This window comes from Dendrobates tinctorius, unplaced genomic scaffold (genome assembly GCF_039654945.1).
Source record: "Dendrobates tinctorius isolate UK_male_01 unplaced genomic scaffold, ASM3965494v1 ptg000226l, whole genome shotgun sequence".
In the NCBI taxonomy this organism is placed as follows: Eukaryota; Metazoa; Chordata; class Amphibia; order Anura; family Dendrobatidae; genus Dendrobates; species Dendrobates tinctorius.
This window is the reverse complement of record NW_027361893.1, coordinates 2,358,762-2,384,532: the sequence shown is the minus strand read 5'-3', so window position 1 is coordinate 2,384,532 and position 25,771 is coordinate 2,358,762. Positions and strand designations below refer to the sequence as shown.

The 25,771-nt window shown below is 44.3% G+C and overlaps 2 protein-coding genes across 2 annotated transcripts in view; one reads left to right on the top strand and one right to left on the bottom strand.

Moving 5' to 3' along the window:
- Positions 1-25,771, bottom strand: part of LOC141059300 (uncharacterized) — a 370,224-nt gene that overhangs the window by 32,147 nt on the left and 312,306 nt on the right. Inside the window, exons 6-10 of the mRNA XM_073555628.1 lie at positions 2,135-2,284; positions 1,829-2,005; positions 1,628-1,751; positions 1,451-1,548; positions 1,162-1,252 (exon numbers count right to left, since the gene is read on the bottom strand). Of these exons, the coding sequence (XP_073411729.1) occupies positions 1,162-1,252; positions 1,451-1,548; positions 1,628-1,751; positions 1,829-2,005; positions 2,135-2,284 (640 nt within the window). The remainder of the gene's footprint in view (positions 1-1,161; positions 1,253-1,450; positions 1,549-1,627; positions 1,752-1,828; positions 2,006-2,134; positions 2,285-25,771) is intronic.
- LOC141059299 (uncharacterized) overlaps positions 1-25,771 on the top strand; it is a 779,988-nt gene that overhangs the window by 691,713 nt on the left and 62,504 nt on the right. The window lies entirely within an intron of this gene.

The window sequence follows — 25,771 nt, the reverse complement described above, 5'->3', positions numbered from 1 at the left end:
GCAGCGCTTTCCAAAGCCCTGATTTTTTTTTACTTCTTCCCATATCACGGATTTTGAAAACTAACGGCATCATTACCCTCTGCTTTCTCTAAAAGGCCCATAATATTTTTCTAACTTGTCAGCACATTCTATGTACACGGTCATTTGGCTTTGTAGTTTACAGGCCTAGGCAGGTATGAGTCAGAGCCTTCTAATCTCAGGGGGTAGGTGGATCCACCAGGTTGTAAGTTCTATAGAAAAGGGCTTTCAATGCCCAAAGTCATTCCAACTCACATTCCAAGATCCCAGGTACTTTCAGATGCATCACATCTAATGTGGTGTACTTAATTATTTGTACTAAATGTCCAACTGGGGGTCTGTATGTAGGGCTGACAGGGCAAAACTTAGAACAAGGATGAATTCTCATTGCCACACAATGAGAAAGAAGAATGGATCTACCTATGGCCAAACACTTTTGTATGCCGGATCACAGCACCATTGACATGAAATTACTTGCTTTGAAAGGTAATTTTAAACCTCAAGACAGAAAGGTCTGGGAGTACAAACTCATGATGACCTTTGACACACCCAAAGCAGGAATGAATGTGTTGCATGGATTTATGTCTTTTTACATCAATTAAGGAATTTGCACCTCAGACCTTATGGGGCATCACAACACAGAACCAGGCTATAAAACATTAACATTCCTTATCTATGAACTGTTGCAATATCTATGGCCACAACTGTTTATCATTCTCGCATAATAAATAATTTCTGCTTCATGTCACTTGTCTTATCTATTGCATTCTTTCTGTTCTGTATTGTGCATAAAAATGTGATTCTTCAGATTTTGTGTTGGTCTATGCCTAATGAAGAGACCTGAGTAGTCTTGAAAGCTTGCAATTTGTTACCATCTTCTCAGTTAGCCATTAAAAGGCATCAACAACTGAGGACTCTCAATTCTAAATACTTTTCTATCTACTGGCTACACAAAGATATATATCTTTCCTGTATCATAGTCAATCGGACAGTTTTTGGGTGGATGAGAATGTTAAGGTCTAGAGGCAAAATGTTGATCACACTATTGTGATAAGGTCGGACTACACCACCGATAAAGTAATCACAGCCGGTGACTGAGAAGAATCTGTGATTTCTTCTGTGTATTTAGTGGTTACTACTCACCTGGGTAGTCATATGTAGGAATCTCCTCTTTACACCACTCATCACCCCTCACATATGTCTCTGTAGTATTAATGTGGGTCAGATCTTCACCCTGAAACAAATATTGTAAAAGTCAAGTACAGATGGAGAAGTCCCATCTATGATCAGCTCTAATCCTGCCATCTCCACCGTTCTAATTACACAAGTATAAAACATATAATACTTGTGGATAAAACAAGACTGAGCACAAGACCTTCACAGCCATCTACACATCATAGGGGAGATCCCATGTCACCTTCTCTCCATCTACCTGATGATCCTGAGGAACATTGGGATCTTCTTGTTTACAGGTCTGTAGAAGAAGAGGACGGGGACATCTCTCTGGTTTTGTCCTCTTACTGGATAGATCTGGAGGAAACACAGACGGGGACTGAATTCATTCTTTACATACAGATAATTATCGACTGTATGTATTTAGTCCTATTACCTGGTGATGTGAGGGGCTGGGGAACCTCCATCATGATGTCCTTGTACAGATCTTTGTGTCCTTCTAAATACTCCCACTCCTCCATGGAGAAATAGACAGCGACATCCAGACACCTTATAGGAACCTGATACATACAAGGATACCGTCATCCCCTCGATCCCTTCTTACTGTATAATTTCCCAGCATTCCCAGCAGTGTCACCTCTCCAGTTAGCTCAATCATCTTGTAGATGAGTTCTAGGATCTTCTGGTCATTGATGTCCTCATGTATCAAGGGGTGAGGTGGAGGCCCTGTGATTGGGCTCAGGGGTCTTCCGCATCCCTCAGACACAGGGTCCTGACAGCGCTCACTAGAGATCTTCTTCACTACTGTGTAATCCTGGTTATGGAGAGAGACATTAATAAATCTCACTACAGACATTTCCAGAGTCTTCACCTCTCCAGTTCTGTCCATCTGTTATTCCCATAGATAAGAATGATGTAACGTGACGCCATCAGAATCTCTCACCTCTCCAGTAAGCCGGAAGAGGATCTCTAGGGTGAGGTGCAATATCCTCTCCGCCATCCTGTCTCTGTCCGTAGCCATCCTTGATGGGTAAATCAGGAAAATTCTCTTATATAGAAGATCTTCACTGAGAGGATCCGATATTGTAGAGACCTGAATGAGAAGATGAGCCGATGTAACATCATAAAATCCTGTAATAATACAATTACTGGAGATAATAAGGGAAACATATGAGGAGATTATTTTACAGTATTTAGTTTTCTTCTTTACATCTGCTAATAAAACCTATATACCATATATACTCGAGTATAAGCCGAGATTTTCAGCCCATTTTCAAGGCTGAAAGTTCCCCTTTCGGCTTATACTTGAGTCATATATGCCAGGGGGTCGGCGGCGAAAAGAGAGCGTGGGTGTCAGATCATACTTTCCCCGTCCTGGCACGGTCTCTGCAGCACCTGCTTCTCCCAAGGTCTCCGGCGCCTGTTCAGTGGTCACGTGGTACCGCTCAATGTCATGAATATGCGCATATTGATGAATTTAATGAACGGTACCACGTGACCAATGAAGGAAGAGCTGTGGCTCCGGAGACCTTGGGAGAAGCAGGGGGTAAGTATATGTTATATTCACCTGTCCCCATTCCACCGCCACGCACTGCTCAGTCTTCCGCGTCCTCTGGCTATGACATTCAAGTCAAAGGGCGCGATGACTTGGTTAGTGCGCGCCTTCTGCCTGAACAGTCACTGACAGAGGACCCGGAAGACAGAGCGGCACGCGGCGGTGAAACGGGGAAAAAAGAAAACATCTCAGGTGCCAGGACCTGAGCCAGCGGCGTCATCAGCACCTGTCCCCCAGCGACGAGAAATATGTCTTTTTTTTTTTTTTATTTCGCAGCGTATGGGGCATAACCTTTATGGAGCAGTATATGGGGCATATTATTCTATGGAGCATCTGATGGGGCCATTATTAACCTATGTGCAGCATTATATGGGGCGTATTTTGTATGGAGCATCTTATGGGACCATCATGAACTGTATAGAGCAATATATGAGGCTCCTGATTCAATATGGATATTCAAAAACATTTAACCTACTGATGTCTCAATTAACTTTACTTTTATTGGTATCTATTTTTATTTTTGAAATTTACCAGTAGCTGCTGCATTTTCCACCCTAGGCTTATACGAGAGTAAATAAGTTTCCCTAGTTTTTGTGGCAAAATTGGGGGGGAAGGTCGGCTTATATTCGAGCATACAGTGGGGGAAAAAAGTATTTAGTCAGTCAGCAATAGTGCAAGTTCCACCACTTAAAAAGATGAGAGGCGTCTGTAATTTACATCATAGGTAGACCTCAACTATGGGAGACAAACTGAGAAAAAAAAAAATCCAGAAAATCACATTGTCTGGTATTTTTTTCATTTTATTTGCATATTATGGTGGAAAATAAGTATTTGGTCAGAAACAAAATTTCATCTCAATACTTTGTGATATATCCTTTGTTGGCAATGACAGAGGTCAAACGTTTTCTGTAAGTCTTCACAAGGTTGCCACACACTGTTGTTGGTATGTTGGCCCATTCCTCCATGCAGATCTCCTCTAGAGCAGTGATGTTTTTGGCTTTTCGCTTGGCAACACGGACTTTCAACTCCCTCCAAAGGTTTTCTATAGGGTTGAGATCTGGAGACTGGCTAGGCCACTCCAGGACCTTGAAATGCTTCTTACGAAGCCACTCCTTCGTTGCCCTGGCGGTGTGCTTTGGATCATTGTCATGTTGAAAGACCCAGCCACGTTTCATCTTCAATGCCCTTGCTGATGGAAGGAGGTTTGCACTCAAAATCTCACGATACATGGCCCCATTCATTCTTTCATGTACCCGGATCAGTCGTCCTGGCCCCTTTGCAGAGAAACAGCCCCAAAGCATGATGTTTCCACCACCATGCTTTACAGTAGGTATGGTGTTTGATGGATGCAACTCAGTATTCTTTTTCCTCCAAACACGACAAGTTGTGTTTCTACCAAACAGTTCCAGTTTGGTTTCATCAGACCATAGGACATTCTCCCAAAACTCCTCTGGATCATCCAAATGCTCTCTAGCAAACTTCAGACGGGCCCGGACATGTACAGGCTTAAGCAGTGGGACACGTCTGGCACTGCAGGATCTGAGTCCATGGTGGCGTAGTGTGTTACTTATGGTAGGCCTTGTTACATTGGTCCCAGCTCTCTGCAGTTCATTCACTAGGTCCCCCCGCGTGGTTCTGGGATTTTTGCTCACCGTTCTTGTGATCATTCTGACCCCACGGGGTGGGATTTTGCGTGGAGCACCAGATCGAGGGAGATTATCAGTGGTCTTGTATGTCTTCCATTTTCTAATTATTGCTCCCACAGTTGATTTCTTCACTCCAAGCTGGTTGGCTATTGCAGATTCAGTCTTCCCAGCCTTGTGCAGGGCTACAATTTTGTTTCTGGTGTCCTTTGACAGCTCTTTGGTCTTCACCATAGTGGAGTTTGGAGTCAGACTGTTTGAGGGTGTGCACAGGTGTCTTTTTATACTGATAACAAGTTTAAACAGGTGCCATTACTACAGGTAATGAGTGGAGGAAAGAGGATACTCTTAAAGAAGAAGTTACAGGTCTGTGAGAGCCAGAAATCTTGATTGCTTGTTTCTGACCAAATACTTATTTTCCACCATAATATGCAAATAAAATGAAAAAAAAACAGACAATGTGATTTTCTGGATTTTTTTTTCTCAGTTTGTCTCCCATAGTTGAGGTCTACCTATGATGTAAATTACAGACGCCTCTCATCTTTTTAAGTGGTGGAACTTGCACTATTGCTGACTGACTAAATACTATATACAGTGGGGAAAAAAAGTATTTAGGCCACAGACAACAAGCCTTTTCTTCCTCGGAGTCGGCAGCTGAATACGTTTCTCATAGACTCATCTTCCATAACGCTAATTCTCGTCTCATTTACCGACACTGGAATCGGCATTAGCAATACTGCAGGAGATATTCATTACACGTGACAGGAGGAATAACTATTTCATGATGAGGACGACATCTTCATCTTCTACTACAGCTCTAGAATCATATCTGTCCAGAGTCCTCCACTGACTCCATCACTACCGGCCGTCTATATGAATGGCTCAGGCTCCGGCGCATTGCTCTGCCCTGTTGCGCCATTACAGGATTGGAGAAGAGGACGTCATCGCATGAAGAAGGGAGGCGCTGGACGGGACGGAGACACCCATCGGACCGGACCGCCCACCTCGGTGAGTATAATATAACGTGTTTTTCTTCTCTTTCAGGTTACATCGGAGGCTTATCTACAGCATTACAGAATGCTGTAGATAAGCCCCCGATGTCTATGCCAGCAGCTGCAAAGCCAAAAAAAGGGTGACAGATTCCCTTTAAATGCTGCTGTCAATGTCTGATCGTGCCGGAAGCGTATCACTAATCTCGCCCAATGGTGCTCATGTCACATGACTGCGGGTTGCCAATGAGTTGGCAAGACAACTGGGGGACTGCAGGAGACCCCTGTGATTGCCGTTGCCGGATAGCTGAGCGCCACCCAGCCATGGCCCAGCAAGTGAGCCTTTCTGCTACACAGAGCGAAAAAAAAAAAAATACACCTATTTGGTATTGTCGCCAATCTATCAATATATAAAAGGAACTCATCTCAGCATAAAGAGAAAAAAGTCAAAAATCCAGAATTACATTTTTTGGTCGCCGTAACATTGCATTAAAAATTAAAAACAGGTGATGAAAAGATTGTATCTACCCCAAAATGGTATAAATAAAAACGTCAGCTCTGCGTGCAAAAAATAAGCCCTCATCCAGCTCCAGATAAGGAAAAATGAAGATGCTACAGGTATCGGAAAATGACACCATTTTTTTGGTGTCTACAAACTTGCAATGACCTAGAAAATCATATTGGCAGGTCAGATTTACATTTGGTGAACATGATAAAAAAAAAAAAAAAAAAAAAAAAGTTATGGCTCTGGGAAGGAGGGGAGCGAAAAACAGAAATGCAAAAACAGGGCTAAAATGTTTCAAAAGAAAATTGTCACCAACAATCCTTTAACCCCTTAATGACCGGAGCTTTTTTCTATTTTTCGTTCCCCTTCTTTCCAGAGCCATAACTTTTTTATTTTTCCGTCAATATGGTCACGTGAGGGCTTATTTTTTGCGGGAAGAGTTGTACTTTTGAACGACACCAGTGGTTTTACCATGTAGTGTACTCAAAAACGGAAAAAAACATTCCAAATGCGGTGAAATTGCAAAAAGTGCAATCCCAAACTTTTTTTTTTTTTTTTTTTTTTTATAGGATTTTTTGTTAGGTTCACTAAATGCTAAAACTGACCTACCATTATGATTCTCCAGGTCATTACGAGTTCATAGACACCAACATGTCTTGGTTCTCTTATCTAAGTGGTGAAAAAAATTCCAAAGTTTGCTAAAAAAAAATAAATAAAAATAAATAAAAATATAAAGCACGATTTTCCGAGACCCCTAGCGTCTCCATTTTTCGTGATCTGGGGTTGGGTGTTGACTTATTTTTTGCGCTCTGAGCTGACGTTTTTAATGATACCACTTTTGTGCAGATACATTCTTTTGATCGCCCGTTATTGCATTTTAATGTCGCGGCGACCAAAAAAACGTAATTCTGGCATTTTGACTTTTTCTTGCTACACCGTTTAGCGATCGGGTTAATCCTTTTTTCTTTTTGATAGATCGGGCGATTCTGAACGCGATACCAAATGCGTGCAGGTTTGCTTTTTTTTTGGTTTTATTTTGATTGGGTTCAATTTAAACTTATGTTTCTTAATTTTTTAAAATTTGTAATCACTTTTTTTTTTTTCTTTTGGCATGCTTCAATAGCCTCGGCGATGCTCAGTTCGCCTATGTGTAGCAGATTTACTGCACTGCTATGAGCGCCGACCACCGGGTGGCGCTCATAGCAATGTGCCGGCAACAACCATAGAGGTCTCTATGAGACCTCTGGTTGTCACGGCAATGCGTCACTGACCCCGATCACGTGACGGGCGCCAGAAGCGCTAGTTAAATGCCGCTGTCAGTGTTTGACAGCGGGATTTAACTAGTTAATAGGCGCGGGCGGATTATGATTCCACCTGCACCTATTGCGGGCACATGTCAGTTGTTTATAACAGCTGACATGTCACGGCTTTGAGGTGTGCTCACGGCAGGAGCCCACCTCAAAGCAGGGGACACGGACCGCTGACGTACTATCCCTTCAGCGGTCAGAAAGGGGTTTAAAAGAAAAAAGACGTGCAAAAAGCCTAAGACACATTTCGTTATTTTTAAATATTAACTTTTTTTAAAAAAACGAAAACCCTTTGGGCCCCAGAACATAGATGTACACCGCAGGGACAGCACAGGTGCGGCTGCAACAAAAACCCTGGCAGTTTAACCACTTGCTGTTGTCAGGAGCAAACATGGCATCTAAGAAGGTGTGAGAGTCCGGCTGATTGCCCTCCGCCCCCAAGTACTCGATAGTATGGGGCGGCCTAGTTACTGCGATACATGTCTAATAATGGTGTCTGGGCCTGCAATGTATGAAGATCTATTGGGCCGGGCCAGAGGCAGCGTCCAATAATAATAAATTATAATATAATAATACATTTTATTTTTATAGCGCCGACATATTCCGCAGCACTTTACATTTCAGAGGGGACTTGTACAGACAATAGACATTACAGCATAACAATAATCACATAGATCATAACAGATACCAAGAGGAATGAGGGCCCTGCTCGCAAGCTTACAGTCTATGAGGAAAAAAAGGGAGACACGAAAGGTGGGTGGTAACAGTTGCCCTGATTGTATGGACCAGCCATAATGTTATGTGTGTATCAGTACAGACACAGAGGGCTAATGGATGTATAAAGCATGTGGGAACATGATGCGGGGAACCTGGTTATGGTAAAACTTTTGGCTGTGCCACACAGGGATAGTTAGGTTAATGTGTTGAAGCAGTAGGCCAGTCTGAAAAATGCGTTTTCAGGGCACGCTTAAAATTGTGAGGATTGGGGACTAATCGTATTGACCTGGGAAGTGCATTCCAAAGAATTGGCGCAGCATGTGTATAGTCTTGGAGACAGGAGTGGGAGGTTCTGATTATTGTGGATGCTAACCTCAGGTCATCAGCAGAACGGAGGGGGCGGGTAGGGTGGTATACTGAAACAAGGGAGGAGATGTAGGGTGGTGCTGAGCCATGGAGGGCTTTGTGGGTGAGGGTAATAAGTTTGTACTGGATTCTGGAGTGGATGGGTAGCCAGTGTAATGACTGGCACAAGGTAGAGGCATCGGTGTAACGATTGGCGAGGAATATGATCCTGGCAGCAGCATTCAAGACAGATTGAAGGGGGGAGAGTTTGGTAAGAGGGAGACTGATTAGTAGAGAGTTACAATAGTCGAGACGAGAATGAATAAGAGAAACAGTAAGAGGTTTTGCGGAGTCAAAAGTAAGAAAAGGTCGAATTCTAGAAATGTTTTTGAGGTGCAGATAAGAGCGAGCCAGTGATCGAATGTGGGGGACAAAGGAAAGCTCGGAATCAAGTAGGACACCAAGACAACGGGTATGTTGCTGGGGAGTAATAGTGGAACCACACACGGAGATGGCAATGTCGGGTATAGGTACATTAGTAGCGGGAGGAAACACAAGGAGTTCAGTCTTTGACAGGTTCAGTTTCACATATAGTGAGGACATGATGTTAGTTAGACACAGCATTTAGACAATCGCTGGTGTTTTCTAGAAAGGCAGGTGTGATGTCAGGGGAAGAAGCGTATAATTGGGTGTCATCAGCATAGAGATGGTACTGGAAACCAAATCTACTGATTGTTTGACCAATAAGGGCAGTGTACAAAGAGAAGAGGAGGGGGCCTAGGACTGATCCTTGAGGAACCCCAACAGTAAGGGGAAGATGAGAGGAGGGGGAGCCAGCAAAAGATACAGTAAAGGAGCGGTCAGAGAGATAGGAGGAGAACCAGGAGAGAACGTGTCCATGAGGCCAATGGAATAGAGCATAGTGAGGAGGAGCTGATGATCCACAGTGTCGAATGCTGCAGAGAGATCCAAGAGAATTAGCATGGAGTAATGACCACTTGATTTAGCTGTTAGTAGATCATTAGAGACTTTAGTGAGGGCAGTTTCAGTAGAGTGTAAAGAGCGGAAACCGGATTGGAGAGGGCCGAGAAGAGAGTTATCAAAGAGATAGCGGATAAGACGGAAGTGGACCAGGCGTTCCAGAAGTTTAGCGATGAAGGGAAGATTAGAGACAGGTCTATAGTTAGCGGCAACGTTTTGGTCGAGCGATGGTTTTTTTAAGTAGTGGATGCATAATGGCATGCTTAAATGAGGAGGGAAAGATACCAGAAGAGAGAGAGAGGTTAAATATTTTAGTTAGGTGAGGGGTGACAGCAGGGGAAAGGGACTGGAGGAGATGTGACGGAAATGGGTCACTGGTGCAAGTGGTTGGGCGAGAAGATGCAAGGAGCCCGCTTACTTCTTCTTCTGTGACTGGTTCAAAATCAGAGAGTGAGCTAGATGCAGTGGGGGAGGGAGGACAGTGCATGGTATGAGGTGATTGGGAGATAATTTCCTGTCGGATCTGGTCAATTTTTTCTTTGAAGTAATTGGCCAGATCATCAGCTCGAAGCTCCGTGGTTGGGGCCTGTACTCTTGGGTTGAGTAGAGAATGAAAAGTGTCAGAGATGTTTAGGGTTATTGGACAGTGAGGTGATGAGGGTGTTGAAATAGGTTTGTTTGGAGAGGTGAAGGGCAGTGTTGTATGTTCGAATTATAAACTTATAATGGATGAAATCTTCGGGTAGGTTGGATTTTCTCCACAGACGTTCAGCGCACCTGGAGCACCGCTGCAGGAAACGTGTTTGCAGGGTGTGCCAGGGTTGTCGCCATCTGTGTTGTGGTGTTCTATGTATAGGAGGAGCAAATTCATCCAGGGCACTTTGAAGTGTTTCATTGTAATGCTTCAATGCAGAATCAGGACATGAGAGGGAGGAGATAGGGGCCAATGAAGACTGCAAGTTCTTCATAAGTTTCTGGGTGTTAATGGCCTGTATGTTTCTATAAATATGGACAGTGGGGGTGGCCTGAGCAGCCTGGCAGTTCTTGATAGAGAATGAAAGAAGGTTGTGGTCAGAGAGCGGGAGAGGGGAGTTTGCAAAATAATCCACTGCACAAAGCCGAGAGAAGACCAAGTCGAGGGAGTTTCCGTCTTCATGCGTTGGAGAATTAGTAAGCTGCAAAAGGCAAAAAGTCCAATAAGACAACCCCTTCTTACTTCCTACTCAAGGTTCCTAAGAATACAGTGGCCTCCATAATCCTTAAATGGAAGAAGTTTGGGACCACCAGAAGTTTTCCTAGACCTGGCCGTCCAGCCAAACTGAGCAATCGTGGGAGAAGAGCCTTGATGAGAGAGGTAAAAAACCCCCAAGATCACTGTGGCTGAGTTCCACAGATGCAGTAGGGAGAAAGTTCCACAAAGTCAACTATCACTGCAGCTCTCCACCAGTCGGGCCTTTATGGCAGTGTGGCCCGACGGAAGCCTGTCCTCAGTGCAAGACATATGAAAGCCTGCATAGAGTTTGCAAAAAAAAAAAAAAAAACACATGAAGGACTCCCAGACTATGAGAAATAAGATTCTCTGGTCTGATGAGACGAAGATAGACCTTTTTGGTGATAATTCTAAGTGGTATGTGTGGAGAAAACCAGGCACTGCTCATCACCTGCCCAATACAATCCCAACAGTGAAACATGGTGGTGGCAGCATCATGCTGTGATGGTGGGATATGGCATGTGGGTATCATTTTGTTTGTGTTAATATTTTACTGGCTTTCATGGTTTTCTCTTGTAGGAGGAGTTATTTGCTAATTGACGAATGGCTGTTGCTGCCATCTGATATCAGCCCCCACAGTACTGTACCTCAGGGTCAGTGAATCATGTTTACTAATATGCTAATGACATATTAAACTAGCTTATTGAAACAATGAGCCCCTGTGACCTTCCCCCCTGACCTGTGAATGAGGAGGGGGACTTTTAAAATATCAGGGAAGTGAGACAAGAGCTGAGATCCTGTGTGACACGATGATGTAAACAGCACCTCAGAAAGTATATGGAATATTTTATCCTCTGCTGGATTGTTGGACTCTCATTTCCCAGGGCTTTTATCCTGTTATGGAACTGCATACGGCTTCTGGATTATCTTATCCTTTGTGTGGTGGATTATATGGACCTTTTGTATTTTTGCCTAAAATAAAGGTCTTGGGACTGTTCACTCATTTCTCGCTCTGCTGATTGGCCCATAGTGGAGAAGAACCCTGTGACAACTGGTGGCAAGCAGCACCCACAGAGTGGGTACAGAAATTGGACTGTATCCAGTTTACAGGAGAGAGCCAGAGACCTGGGCCTGAACTAACAGGGACTGACTAAAGAGGCCTTAATTGATCTACTGGTGGGTGTTAGCCAGACCACCTACTCCCATATGTCTGAAGGACAAGTGCATGAGACGGGGTCCCTCACCCCCAAAAAAAGCCAGTTGGTGGTGTGGTACGAAGAAGAGTTGGCGGTTCTGGGCCCAGGGTGGGCCATTTATATGGATACACCTAAATAAAACTGGAATGGTTGGCGATATCAACTTCCTGTTTTTGGCACATTATTATATGGGAGGTGGGAAACTTTTCAAGATGGGTGGTGACCATGGCGGCCAGTTTGAAGTTGACCATTTTGGATCCAACTTTATTTTTTTCATTGGGAAGAGGGTCATGTAACATATCAAACTTATTGAGAATTTCACAAGAAAAACAATGGCTTGGTTTTAACGTAACTTTATTCTTTCATGAGTTATTTACAAGTTTCTCTTTGTTTACAGCCATTGGCATGTCGCAGAGGTTAAAATGTGAGGAGCGGATAGAAATTGTGTTGATGTCTGGTGTACTGGGTCATTTCAGATTTCAATGCAAGACACCCTAAGCAAAAAAAAAACGGTCACCATTCCCATTTTATTTAGGTGTATCCATATAAATGGCCCACCCAAAAAGGTTTGCCTCATCACTGAACATAATGTTCTGTGTAAACGGACGGTCCTGTTCCAATTTTTGTTTTGCCCATTCTGCAAATTCAGCGCGCCGATCTGGGTCACCAACCATTTCCATTTTATTTAAGTGTATCCATATAAATGGCCCACCCTGTATAAGGAGAAGGCTGCTCGCTGAGCACAGTGGAGACAAACGATGGAGATCGAAACAAGGAGTAATGCAATGTGGAGTGTAAACCCCACGATCCAGGAGCCTGCAAGGATCACCCACACAGACTAAGCTATTTTATGAGGCTTCCGGAGATGTGGAGGGGTTCTTTAAGGACTTTGAGCAGCAATGTGCTGTGATGGAGGTAACCCACTTTGGCTGGATGCGTTTATTAGTGGGACTCCTGAACGGAAGGGTGGTGGAGGCTTCTCGGAATTATAACATTGTAAAGCAGACTATCCTGGATTACCATGCTATCACCCCAGACTCATATAGGACTCAGTTCCGAGACCTCCCATGCACCACGGGGGGGGGGGGGGGTCGTTTAGGATGTATGCCTATAAGATGTCCCAGGCATGTCGAAGATGGCTGTAAGCAGAAAACACCTTTAGGCTGTGTGCCCATGTAGCGATTTTTAAGCGTTTTTTGCTGCGATTTTCGACACGAAAACGTTTAAAAATCGTGTACAGAACGCCCCCCATGCATTCCTATGGCATTCCGCACATGCTGTGCTAATGCTCCGCTTTTTTCCGCGGTGGAATCGCATCGCGGAAAATATCGCAGCATGCTCATTCTTTTGTGCGTAATCGCAAGGAATTGCCGCGATTCCGCACCCATAGGAATGCATGAGAATCGCTTACTTCCCGCATGTGGCTATGCCCACCATGCGGGAAGTTAATCGTCTCATGTGCGGTTGGTACCCACGGTGTGGAGGAGAGGAGACTGTCCTCCAGGCCCTGGGTACCATGCCCCTGTAAAAAAAAAAAAAAAAAAAAAAAAAAAAAAAAAAATCGGGGTATATTTACCTTCCGGCGTCCCGCGCTGCATTCCCGGCCTAAGCGTTCCCAGTAATGCCTTACGGCAAGGTCCTGTGATGACGTAGTCTCGCGTGACGCTATAGCAACGCGAGACCAACGTTATCACAGGTCTCGCAAGGCATCGCTGGGAACGCTGAGGCCCGGGATGGCAGACGCCGGAAGGTAAATATACCCCGATTTTTTTTTTTTTTTTTTTTTTTTTTTTTTAGCATTTTAACATTCTATCTTTTACTATTGATGCCGCATAGGCGGCCTCAATAGTAAAAAGCTGGTCACACTTGTCAAACACTATGTTTGACGAGTGTGACCAACCTGTCAATCACTTTCCAAGCGATGCTTCAAATCGCTTGGAAAGTGCTTGAATATCGCACACGAAAATTGCGGCAAAATCTCGATCGCAGTGAAATCGCGCGGGGAAAAAAATGCGCGATTTCTGGGAAGGAGTCCGGTTTTTAGTGTCCGGAATAAAACGCTACGTGGGCACATAGCCTTACTGTGGAAGATGTTAGACAGGTGTTCCTTATTGAACAATTTCTTGCCAAGTGCCCCACAGAATTACCGGAATGCATCTGGGAGCGCACGCTGTGCACTGTGGATAGAGCTGCAGCCCTGGCCGATGAGGCCCTTACTATCCGACCGCAATGGAGGAGACTTCTGGACAATAAACCACAGCCTGCTCCCTCGCCCCAGCCCCCTCAGACTATAACTCCCCTTCCACCCAGCCGCAGGCCGATGACAATCATGCCTCACAATCCTGGGCCCCATCAGTTCCAACCACGATCTGGGGGTATCACTGAGAGGAGATGTTATGGGTGTGAGCAACCTGGGCATTTGAAATAGAGCTGTCCTTCAAGGATTCGGAGGGGACCCCACGCAGCACTACCTCGTCCAGTGAAGTTTGTGCACTCCATCCCACCTGAGGAAGGGTTACTACCACCCCCTCCCGAGAGGACCACCGACACAGGCACCCCTCCTGGAGTGTACGGACTCCGACCTTTGTCGCTCATAAATACAGAGCAACAGCAACGCCACTTGCAGGATGTCTTAATTGATGGATACAAAGTGTCGGGATTAAGAGACACGGGGCATTCCGAACCATCGTTGACCACTGTGTCGTTCCACCCGAGGCAATTCACCAGGGCCCGGGAATTCCCATTGTCCTGGCGGGGGGTGTCCGCAATTATATAAAGTTTTGTTGTGTTTGGATTATAGTTTTGGTGGAAAACTGTGTTGGTGTAATGGACACCGTGGCAGACTTACCCCGAGACTGTACGAGTGCCCGGGGACGTGTTGGGAAAGCCGGGAACTCCTGCTGTAAAGTGGGATGCTGCTGTGAGCACGCCTGCAGGTGAACAGGACCTGCAGCATGTGACTACCTTGGGAGTGGTTGGAGGCGGGGCTAGGTCCTGAACTCCCAGGGATGATGACAGGAGCCGAAAAAATATCTAAATGCTTACAGATATGATCAGAATGTTCCATGTCGCCCCAACGCATGTTTCGTTATCTACTTCATCAGGAGGCGTGTGTTGGGGGAGGGATGGAAACTCCTATATAGTGCAATCCAGCCTATCGGCCTCTCTGATAATTCACTGTTTATGTTTAAAATGATTGGATAGTGTCCACATCCATGAAGCCGACATACTGCCCACATTGGTCGGCGCATGAACAGCCGGTCATCCTCCCGCTAATTAGATTCACGGCTCTGTGGCCCGGAATGAACGCTACAGCCGCCGTCATGGAGACGGCGCCTGCGCATTGCATCCCATTCATTCCAGGCCGCAGAGCGGTGAATCTAATTAGAGGGAGGATTAGATATTTTTGTTCAACATGCTGCTTTTGAATATAATTATGGCTTTATACTATTTATTGCAATTTATTTAAAACGGACGTTTGTCTGTTTGACTAGTAATTATATGGATTTTTACCTAGTAAACTAGCCACTTGGTCTTAATATGCAGCTACTACATTATAGAGTTATGTGACATTTTTTTCAGGGTGTTCTACTTTTAGTGCAAGTGTTCTCTGCTTTTCATTGTCTTTTGGATTTTTGTGCTTAATAAATGTATTTTGAAATATACTCTTGTGTTCATTGGTGTTTACATGTCATACACAAGCATGCAAACAGATACAGTACAAGCAATACACAGGTATTAACAGGGTCAGCTGCTCAGCCAAGGTTGGATGTATAACTGACAACGGGAACAGCACAAGGGCGGGTAAATATAGCGGCCGAAAGCTTTTTGATCCGTGTTGCCCTGTACGAGCTGTGACGTCACACGCTCAGGTACTTTCGGGCGTCTGTTTCTAAGCGGGTATCCAGGGATGCTTTCGGCCGGAGCGTTCCCTGTTCTTACTTTGCACTTTCAATCTCCCGCCCTTCATCCACTCTGTGCTAGCCAGCATCTCGCTGCTCTACAGTTCTCTCCCTGTGCTGGGTTTTATTACAGCCCCTGTTGTGAGTTCATTTTCCCCTTCACCGTTGATGTCTGATGAACTCCCTCTGCTGGTGAAGAGAGGTACTGAAATTGATTGGGTTGGGAAGAACCTGTCATCTGAACAGGTGGAGCCTGATTGGACACCCGGAATCACTGAGTGGATATAAGGCAGCCGACGCCCTACTGGGGTGCTGGTGATCCTTTCTGCTCTGAGCTCTTGCAAACCAGTTCAGTACCTGTCTTCTGAAAGCTAAGAATTTGCTCTCTTATTTTTCCATGAGATATTGTCTGTTTACTTAGTGTTTGTGTTCTGCCTGCCCTTGTTGGTACAGGCTGAGCTCCATTTTTGTCTCTGGACAAGTTGATCTTTTGCTCAGTCTTCAGAATATACCTGAGTGCTGATATAGTGATTTTGAAGTCTAGTGACTTCAGGGCCTTTTTTCTGTCAGACGTGTTGGACATTATTTTGGCAGAATTTTTGCGGATTGCAGCCAGCATCTTTTCTGTCCTTTCCTATTTAGTTAGTTGGGCCCCATCGTTTGCTCAACCTGTCTTTCTGTCTGTGTTTTCATCTGCTTTTCATGGACAATACATGTTGGGGGCTGTCTATTGCTTTGGGATCTGCTCTGGGGCAGTTTAGATTTCCCCTTTCTTTCTTTAGGCTTATTTAGTTCTCCGGCTGTGAACGAGGGGTCTAGGGCACCGTAGGAACCCTCCACGGCTACTGTTAGTTGTGTGAATAGGATCAGGGGTCTGCAATCCGATAGCTACCAACATCTCCGGTTTTCTGGACTCAGCTTGTATTTTTGTTTTTTCCTCCTTCGGTGGCTCATTCATAACAAGCCCCACTGCCTTGGAGTTTATCATGCTTCAGGCCATTGTCAGTAGCCCTCACTATCTTCAGCTTTCACAAGCTGTCATTTGCATTGTTAAGGAGCACTGCTCATTTAACTCCTTGGAGTAAAGGGCCTGTCACACTAAGAGATATCGCTAGCAATATCGCTATAACTTGTGACTTTATAGCGATATTGTTAGGTTAGCAATATCGCTGTGTGTGATACTTACCTACAACCCACTCCCCCGCTGGTTATCGCGGATAGTGCGAGAACAGGCTGGACCGCTTCTCGTCAACTTCCTGCGGCGCTTCCTGCTGTGACGACGAGCGATGCGTGGAGCCGGGCGGGAGGATGCAGGATCACCTGGTGTGACAGGTAAGTAGCGACCCCCGTCCCCAGCGATGTCGCTTGTGAGATCTGCCTGTGTGGCAGCTCACTAGCGACCACTTAGCGATGCACCAGCAATCCTGACCGCGTCATATCGCTGGTCGGGATCGCTGGTGCATTGCTAAGTGTGACAGTACCCTAAGACACTTGCTGTGTGTCTTCTCACCTCTGTCAAAGATCGGCAGTCACAGCAACTAATCTGCATCACATCTATTCATCTGCCTTTTACTGGTGAGTGATACGTCATATATACTGTACATGCCATTATTCTATATATACAGTGGCATTTAAAAGTCTGGGCACCCCTGGTCAAAATTACTGTTATTGTGACCAGTTAAGCAAGTTGAAGATGGAATGATCTCTAAAAAGGCTAAAGTTAAAGATGACACATTTTCTCTGTATTTTAGGCCAAAAAAATTATATGCTGTCATTTTTTACATTTTAAAAATTACAATAAGGAAAATAGGCCAATGCAAAATTTTGGGCACCCTGCATAGTTAGTGTCTAGTAGCACTCCCTTTTAAAATATCACAGCTTGTAAACGCTTTTAGTAGCTAGCCAAGAGTCTTTCAATTCTTGTTTGATGGATTTTCATCCATTCTTCCTTGGAAAATTCTACCATTTCTGTGAGATTCCTGGGTCGTCTTGCATGCACTGCTATTTTGAGGACTAGCCACAGATTTTCAATGATGATCGAATCGGGGGACTGTGAGGGCCATTGAAAAACCTCTAGCTATCGCCTTTTGAGGTAGTCTATTGTGGATTTTGATGTGTGCGATCATTATCCATTTGTAGAAGCCATCCTGTTTTCAAATTCAGCTTTTTAATACATGGTGTTATGCTTGCATCAAGAATTTGTTGAAATTTCATTGAATCCATCAGTCCTTCTACCTGTGAAATGTTCCCTGTGCCATTGTCTGCAACACAACTCCAAAGCATGATTGATCCATCCCCATGCTTAATGGTTGGAGAGATGTTCTTTTCCTGAAAATCTATGCAATTTTTTCTCTGCACATACCTTTGATCATTGCGACCAAAGAGTTTTATTTTAACTTCAACGATTCACAGGACTTGTTTCTAAAATGCATTGGGCTTGTTTAGATGTTCTTTTGCATACCTCTGATGCTAAATTTTATGGTGAGGGTGCAGGAGAGGTTTTCTTCTGATGACTCTTCCATGAAGGCCATATTTGATAAGGTGTCTCTGAACATTAGAACAATTACCACAACTCCAGAATCTGCTAAATCTTTCTGAAGGTCTTTTGCAGTCAAGTGGGGGTTCTGATATGCCTTTCTAGCAATCCTACAAGCAGCTCTCTCTGAAATTTTGCTTGGCCTTCCAGACCTTATCTTGACCTCCACTGTTCCTGTAAACTGCTATTTCTGAATTACATATTGAACCGAGGAAAGGACAACTTGAAAACGCTTTGCTATCTTCTTATAGCCTTCTGCTTTGTGGGCCTCCACCATTTTCAGAGTGCTAGGCAGCTGCTTAAAAGAACCCATGGTGGCTGTTTTTTCACACAAGGTTAGAGGAGGCTATGTGTTTCTAAACCTGTGGAATCTGCATCAGCTGGCCTTTCCTAACATTGAGGGTGAACAAGCCATATCCCTTACAGGCTAATTAAGGTCTGAAACCTTGGTCAAAGTTATCTGAGCACAAAAATCTCCAAAGGTGTCCAAACTTTAGCATCGGACCATTTTTCTTTTTGTAATTTTTAAAATGTGAAAAAATTACAAATGTGTATTACTTTTTAGCCTAAAATACAAAACAAATGTGTCATCTTTAACTTTAGGCCTTTTAGAGATCATTTTATCTTCAACTTCCTTAACTGTTCACAATAACAGTAATTTTGACCAGGGGTGCCTAAACTTTTGCATGCTACTGTATATTTATTTTATCCATGCATACATTTTAGAGCGAGTTGTTTCTTTGTCTGGTTTTTATTTATTTTTCTAAGTCCTACAGCGCAGGTCAATTTGTATATTTTCGCCATTTTATTTGGTTTGGGCTAACACCGACCCTTTTTTACCTTAGCAGCTGAGGACGCAGTTCTCTTTTTTTGTCGGTAAGCGCTTGTGTGATTTTTGTTTTTTTCTCGTTTGCTATTCTGTTTGCATTTGATCTGGTTTTGTCTGTCTCTGCTTTGTGCGGGTCATTTGCTCAGTCTATTTTCCTGCCTGCATTTGTGTTTTCATCTTGTCTCACCGACAATATATGTTTGGGGGCTATCTATTCCTTTGGGGTCTGCTCCGGGGCAGTTTAGATTTCCCCTTTCTTGCTTTAGGCTTAGTTAGCTCTCCGGCTGTGCCGAGGCGTCTAGGATCATCATAGGTACGCTCCACAGCTACTGCTAGTTGTGTGGATAGGATCAGGGGTCTGCAATCCGCTTAGTTACCAACCTCTCTGGATTCCAATGACTATGCCTGGGCCTGCTATCCTCCTCGGTGACCCATTCATAACACTAGGCCAAACTATACCCCAGGGTATAAATTGGCCTAGGCCATATTATACCACTCCGGGTCAGAATATACCCCAGCTGCTGTAGATCAGATTTTTCACAAATTTGAGAACCATCAAAAACGGGGCCCCAGGCAGCGCACAAAGGGGGCAGAGACAGTGAATGGGGTCCCAGGCATCACACAGGGGCCCTGCGCACTGTCTCTGCCCCCCAGTGTGCTGCCTGTGGCCCCTTTCACTGTCTCTGCCCCCTGTGTGCTTTCTATGCCCCCCCTTTGTGCTGCCTGGAGCCCTGTTTTTGATGGTTCTCAAAAGCGTGAACAATCTGATACACAGCAGCTGGGGTATATTCTGACCCAGAGGGGTATAATATGGCCTGGGCCAATTTTATACACTGGCACAGGGGGATGGAGAGCACACAGGGGGAGACAGACCAGGCACAGGGAGATGAGCACACGGGGATAGAGTACACATGGGGAGAGAGACCAGGCACAGAGGGTGGAGAACACACATGGGGAGAGACCAGGCACAGAGGGATGGCAGTGACATTACCACTTGTGGAGTAGATATTATGTTATTACATCCTGCTATCCACCCCTTTCTTCGCTGGGCTCATGGAGATCAGCACCATTAGGGTATGTGCACATGGCTCAGCAGTCAGTATCACACAGGAGAGGATTAGATACACGGCTCAGCAGTCAGTATCTCACAGGATAGCATTAGATACACGGCTCAGCAGACAGTATCACACAGGAGAGGATTAGATACACAGCTCAGCAGTCAGTATCACACAGGAAGGATTAGATACACGGCTCAGCAGTATCACACAGGAGAGGATTAGATACACGGCTCAGCAGACAGTATCACACAGGAGAGGATTAGATACACGGCTCAGTAGTATCACACAGGAGAGGCTTAAATACACGGCTCAGCAGACGGTCTGTGCAGCTCTCAGAGCAGAGGATCTCAACACCTGTAAAGTGAGCTGCTGATACATTGTAACACGGCATGCTGCTCCTCTCCCCTCTCCCCCAGTCCTGGTCTCTCCAGTCTCCTATAACAGCATGGCTCACATTGAGCCCAGAAGTTATAGGGGAAAAGTGGAGCTCACAGTATACACTGTGGGCTCCAGTAATACGGCGCCGATCTCCTCCCTCTGCTGTGATGTGGACAGCCCAGGGGGCGTGCCCAGATCACAGCGGGGAGCTGCTCAATGCACGTTATTGAGTCGGCAGCCGACTGCTGTCTCCTATGCCCAGGGTAGCCATATTTGCAGGGTGTAAGTGTCTCTTACACTCCTGAAAAGCAAAATGGCAGCGCCCGTGGCTGCAAAAATAATTAATAAAAAATATTAAAGTTAAAATTTTTTATTTTGTATCAAAATTTATATAATCATTTTTAATACAAAAGACAAATTGTGGCACCTTCCCTTTAACAAATTGCTTTATAAATTGTGCAGTGCCCCCATCCAGTGTTTGAGAAAGGTTATTACACCGAAACATCATGATGTTCATGTGTTATATACATTCCGCTCCGCACACCTCGGACACACGCGGCTCCCCTCCGCACACCTCGGACACACGTGGCTCCCCTCCATACATTTTTCCCCACTTGTGTGAAAATGTAAAATCTTTGGCTAAAACAAAGATGTTGTTATTTTGTCTTTACTGCCCAATGCTATAAAATTCTGTGACACATCCATGGTGCCAATATGATCACTGCACCCCTAGATGGACTCATTGAGAGGTGGGCACCTCATGGGCTAACCCAGTGGTCATGGCACCTGCAAACCCTAACAGTAAAATCTGTCACTCCTTGCCTTCGGAGCTTTACACTGTGCCTGAAAAATATTTTCCAATTACATGTAGGATATTGGCACACTCAGGAAAAAAATGGACCTCAGTTTGTTGTAAAAAAAATTTCTTATTAGGCCTTAGAAAAATTAAAAACTTGGGGCTAAAACAACATTTTAAAGGTAAAAATGTTATTTATTCATTCTTCACCGCTCAGTGGTATAAAATTCTGTGAGGCACTTGTGGTGTTAATATGATCACTGCACCCCTAGATGAATTCATTGGGGAGTGTAGTTTGTAAAATGAGTTCACATATGGGGGGGGGGGGGGGGGGACTCTTGTTCTGGCACCTCAGTGGCTATACAATGTGACATGGCACTCTTATACCATTCCAGCAAACTCTTAACTCCAATATGGCGCCTCCTCCCTTCTGAGCTTTGCACTGTGCCTCAAAAGTAGTATTCCCCTAAATATGGGGTATCTGAATAATCAAGAGAAATTTCACAACAAGTTTTGGGGTTCAATTTCTCCTGTTTCCCTTGAGAAAATAAAAAAATTGGGGACAAAAAGACCATTTTTGTGGAAAAAATGATTTTTTTTTGTTCACGACTCTACATTATAAGCTTCTGTGAAGCACTTGGGGGATTCAAAGTGCTCACCACACATCAAGATAAGTTCTTTGGGGGGTATAGTTTCCAAAGTGGTGTCAATTGTGGGGGGGGTTTCCATTGTTTAGGCACATCAGAGGCTCTCCAAACGCGACAGGGCGTCAGATCTCAATTCCAGCCAATTTTGCATCAAACGGCGCTCCTTCCCTTCTGAGCTCTGCCATGCGCCCAAACAGTGGTTCCCCCCCACATATGGGGTATCAGCGTACTGAGGACAAATTGCACAATTTTCGGGGTCCAATTTCTCCTGTTACCTTTAGAAAAATAAAGAAAAACTTTGGATCTGAAGTAAATTTTTTGAGAAGTTAAATGTTGGGGGTGTGGCCTGCATGCTGATGGCGACGGCTGCTTGAAAGGAGAGCTCTGTGCTTCAGCAGGATAAACCGGCTCTTATCAGCTCACAGATAACAGGATTACCAGCTACAGGAGGTGTGAGTAACCCCAGCCCTCAGAGATGCCCAAGTTGAGACCTAAAAAAAAAACTGGCACTCCAGCCAAGCTGACAGACTTTTACCCCCGGGATAGGGAAGTCTCCTCACCAAGCAAGATGGCGCTGGCTTCCCACTCAGCGTCTTCCCACTCCTCACAAGGAGATACAGGCTGCGTGAGAGGCAATACAGGCATTCCTCTGACAGAGGAAACAATGCAATCTCTGCTGAAAACGCTGAGGGCTTTCCTACAGGGTGATCTCAGAGAAATAGTCAGAGAGCTGAAGGAAGAAATCAGGTCTCTGGGTGATCGCACAGAGCACGTAGAAACTAAAATGGCTGAATTTGCAACATCACATAACAATCTGATAGACGCTAACACAGCTTTAGAAAAGGAGGTGGAGGCATTAAAACTTAAAATCAGTGATATAGAGGACAGATCCCGAAGAAATAACCTAAAAATCAGAGGGATTCCCTCATCTGTAGCAGATAAAGACCTCCATGAATACTTCCACAAGTTTCTGCAGCTTATACTTCCTAGATGGGACGCCAGAGACCTGATAGTGGACAGAATTCAGAGTCCTAAATCCAAAGGCATAGATCCAGCTCTGCCTAAAGATGTCCTGGCTAGACTTCATTTCTATAAAACAAAAGAAGCTGTGCTGTACACACTGAGGGAAAGTCCAGCCCTGCCACACACTTTCATGGGACTAAAAATCTTCCCAGATCTTTCTGCTACAACTCTTAATAAAAGAAGAGAATTCGCCCACCTTTCTAAACTCCTTAGAGATCAAGACATCAAGTACAAGTGGGGTTTTCCGGTGAGGATGATAATTTTCAAAGATGGAGGCACTTACATATGTCATACTCCTCGGCTGGGCAAATTGCTGGATGACTGGGGAATAGCCCACCCACCAAACCCTGGCGGGCGGGAGAATCAAAGAAGATCTCCAGACAGGATTAACCCTGAATGGTCAGCAACTTAGCTGGGACTCCTTCCTGCTTATGGCACCTGCTGTCCTTGCTCCTGTGACACGGGATGTCACGTAGCCCCCCCTGATGTTCTCGCCTATGGCGAGTGGTTATACTCCGGTCACCCTACTCGGGGCAAACCGGTGTTGATGGAACTTTGTTTTTGTTCTTCTCACAAATGTTCTTTAATTTTTTTCGGAAATTTCTTTCAATTCCTTGTTGGTCTAGCCCTTCTCATCCCTGATGGCGTTCCTAGGAATTCAAACCCTCCTGCGCCTCCAATATGAGAATTAAGATATTGTCTATTAATGTGAACGGACTCAACTCCCCAGCAAAAAGGTCAATGATGTGGAGAGAGGTGAAGGCATCTAACTGTGATATAGCGTGCATTCAGGAGACCCACCTTCTTTCCACAGATAATAAACGGCTACTTCATCCCAGGTTTCAACACGCCTTTTTTGCTAATGACTTAAAAAAAAAAAAAAAAAAAAAAAAAGGAGGAGTGGCCATTTTAATAAAGAACTCAGTGGCCTTTAAATTGATAAATGTCAGTTATGGAGCAGATGGAAGATATATTATTTTGTCTTGTTATATCAACAGCGTCCCTTATACCTTGGCAACGGTCTACTCCCCAAATTCATCGCAATTGACCTTTGCTAGGAAATTTTTCCAAGCATTCAAAGATACTGACACAGGGGCGGAAATCATCTGTGGAGATTTTAATATACCTGTTATACGCTCCATGGATTGCTCCAACATCAACATCTCACATGCTAAGGAACTTAAGCATCTCATCAATGAATTCCATTTTCATGACATCTGGAGATATTTACACGCATCAGAAAGAGACTATACATTCTTCTCTTCCAGGCATCGCTCATACAGTAGAATTGATTTCTTTTTGGTCGACAGCAAATCTATAAGTAATTGTGTTGCAGCTGATATTGGTTTAATCACTTGGACAGATCATGCGCCGATCTCTGTCTGTTCAGGGTGGCTTTAATGTTCAAAATTCCCCCAGGTGGAGATTGAATACTAGCTTGCTTGGTAGGCAGAAGGTACATGATGAAGTAGACTTAGGGTTAACAGAATATTTCAAACTTAATAACAATGGGGAAATTTCTGACGAGACCCTGTGGGCTGCTCATAAAGCAGTAGTCAGGGGGCAGTTCATAAAACTAGCCTCCATCCAAAAACGGCAAAAAGACGCAGATATTAAATATATATTAACCCGTATTCATCACCTTGAATCCCTGAATAAAGCCAAAGCAACCCCTAACTTGACTAAAGAAATTGTAACCCATAGATTCCAACTAAGATCCCTACTCCTGCAAAAATACGAACATAATCTAAAAAAAAAAAAAAAATAGATCGACATTTTATGCTATGGGGGATAGAGCGGGGTCCGTATTGGCAAGAAAGACGAAAAAACGTGAGATTCAATCTAAAATAGAATTCCTGAGGGACCCAAATGGAACAATCACTAGACATCCCATTGAAATAGCAGAAGCATTTGCGAAATATTATGAGGCCCTGTATAATCTAAAATATGATTCCAACACGTCAGCCGACTCAAGTGGATATACAGGGCTTTCTAGACACCCTGGATCTTCCCCGGGTCTCAGATGAGCAATTAGAGGAACTTAATCTTCCCTTTACTACACATGAAATCCTAGGTGCCATCAAAATGACTAAGTCTAACTCTGCCCCGGGCCCCGATGGGCTGCCATACGAATATTACAAACAATTTACATCCACTCTGTCCCCTTTTCTGTTAAAAACCTTCAATTTTTGGCAAAATAAAGGGTCAATTTCTCCAGACAACTTGGAAGCGATTATTATCACGCTACCCAAGCCAGGGAAACCTGCAGACACCCCGGGTAATTTTAGGCCCATTTCACTCCTAAATTGTGATGTAAAAATTTATGCCAAACTAGTGGCGGATAGACTTCATAAAGTGATCCCGGCCTTAGTGGCTCCAGACCAAGTTGGTTTTGTGACAGGTAGGCAATCTAAGGATGGCACCAGACGGATGCTTGACTTGATTGGACTGGTGGAGATATCGGGTGAACCCAGTGCTTTCCTGTCTCTTGATGCTGAAAAAGCCTTTGACAGGGTGCACTGGGGATACCTGGAGAGAGTTCTAAGAAGTTAAATGTTTATTTTTTTTTAATCATTCCAAAAATTCCATTGAACCACCTGAACAGTTAATAAACTTCTTGAATGTGGTTTTGAGCACCTTGAGGGGTGCAGTTTTTAGAATGGTGTCAATTTTTGCTATTTTGTATCATGTAGACCCCCTCAAAGTGACTTCAAATGTGATGTGGCACCAAAAAAAAAAAAAAAAAAAACATAGAAAAGCAGGAGCAAGTTCAGAGAAGAGCTACCAGGATGGTGAGCAGACTGCAAAGTATGTCCTACGAGGAACGGTTAAAAGGTTTGGGAATGTTTACCTTGTAAAAAGGAAGAGGAGACTTAAAGGGAATCTGTCACCCTTTTTTTTGGCCTTGCAGCTGCCAGCATACACATTGGGGGATTATCTACAGCATTGTGTAATACTGTAGA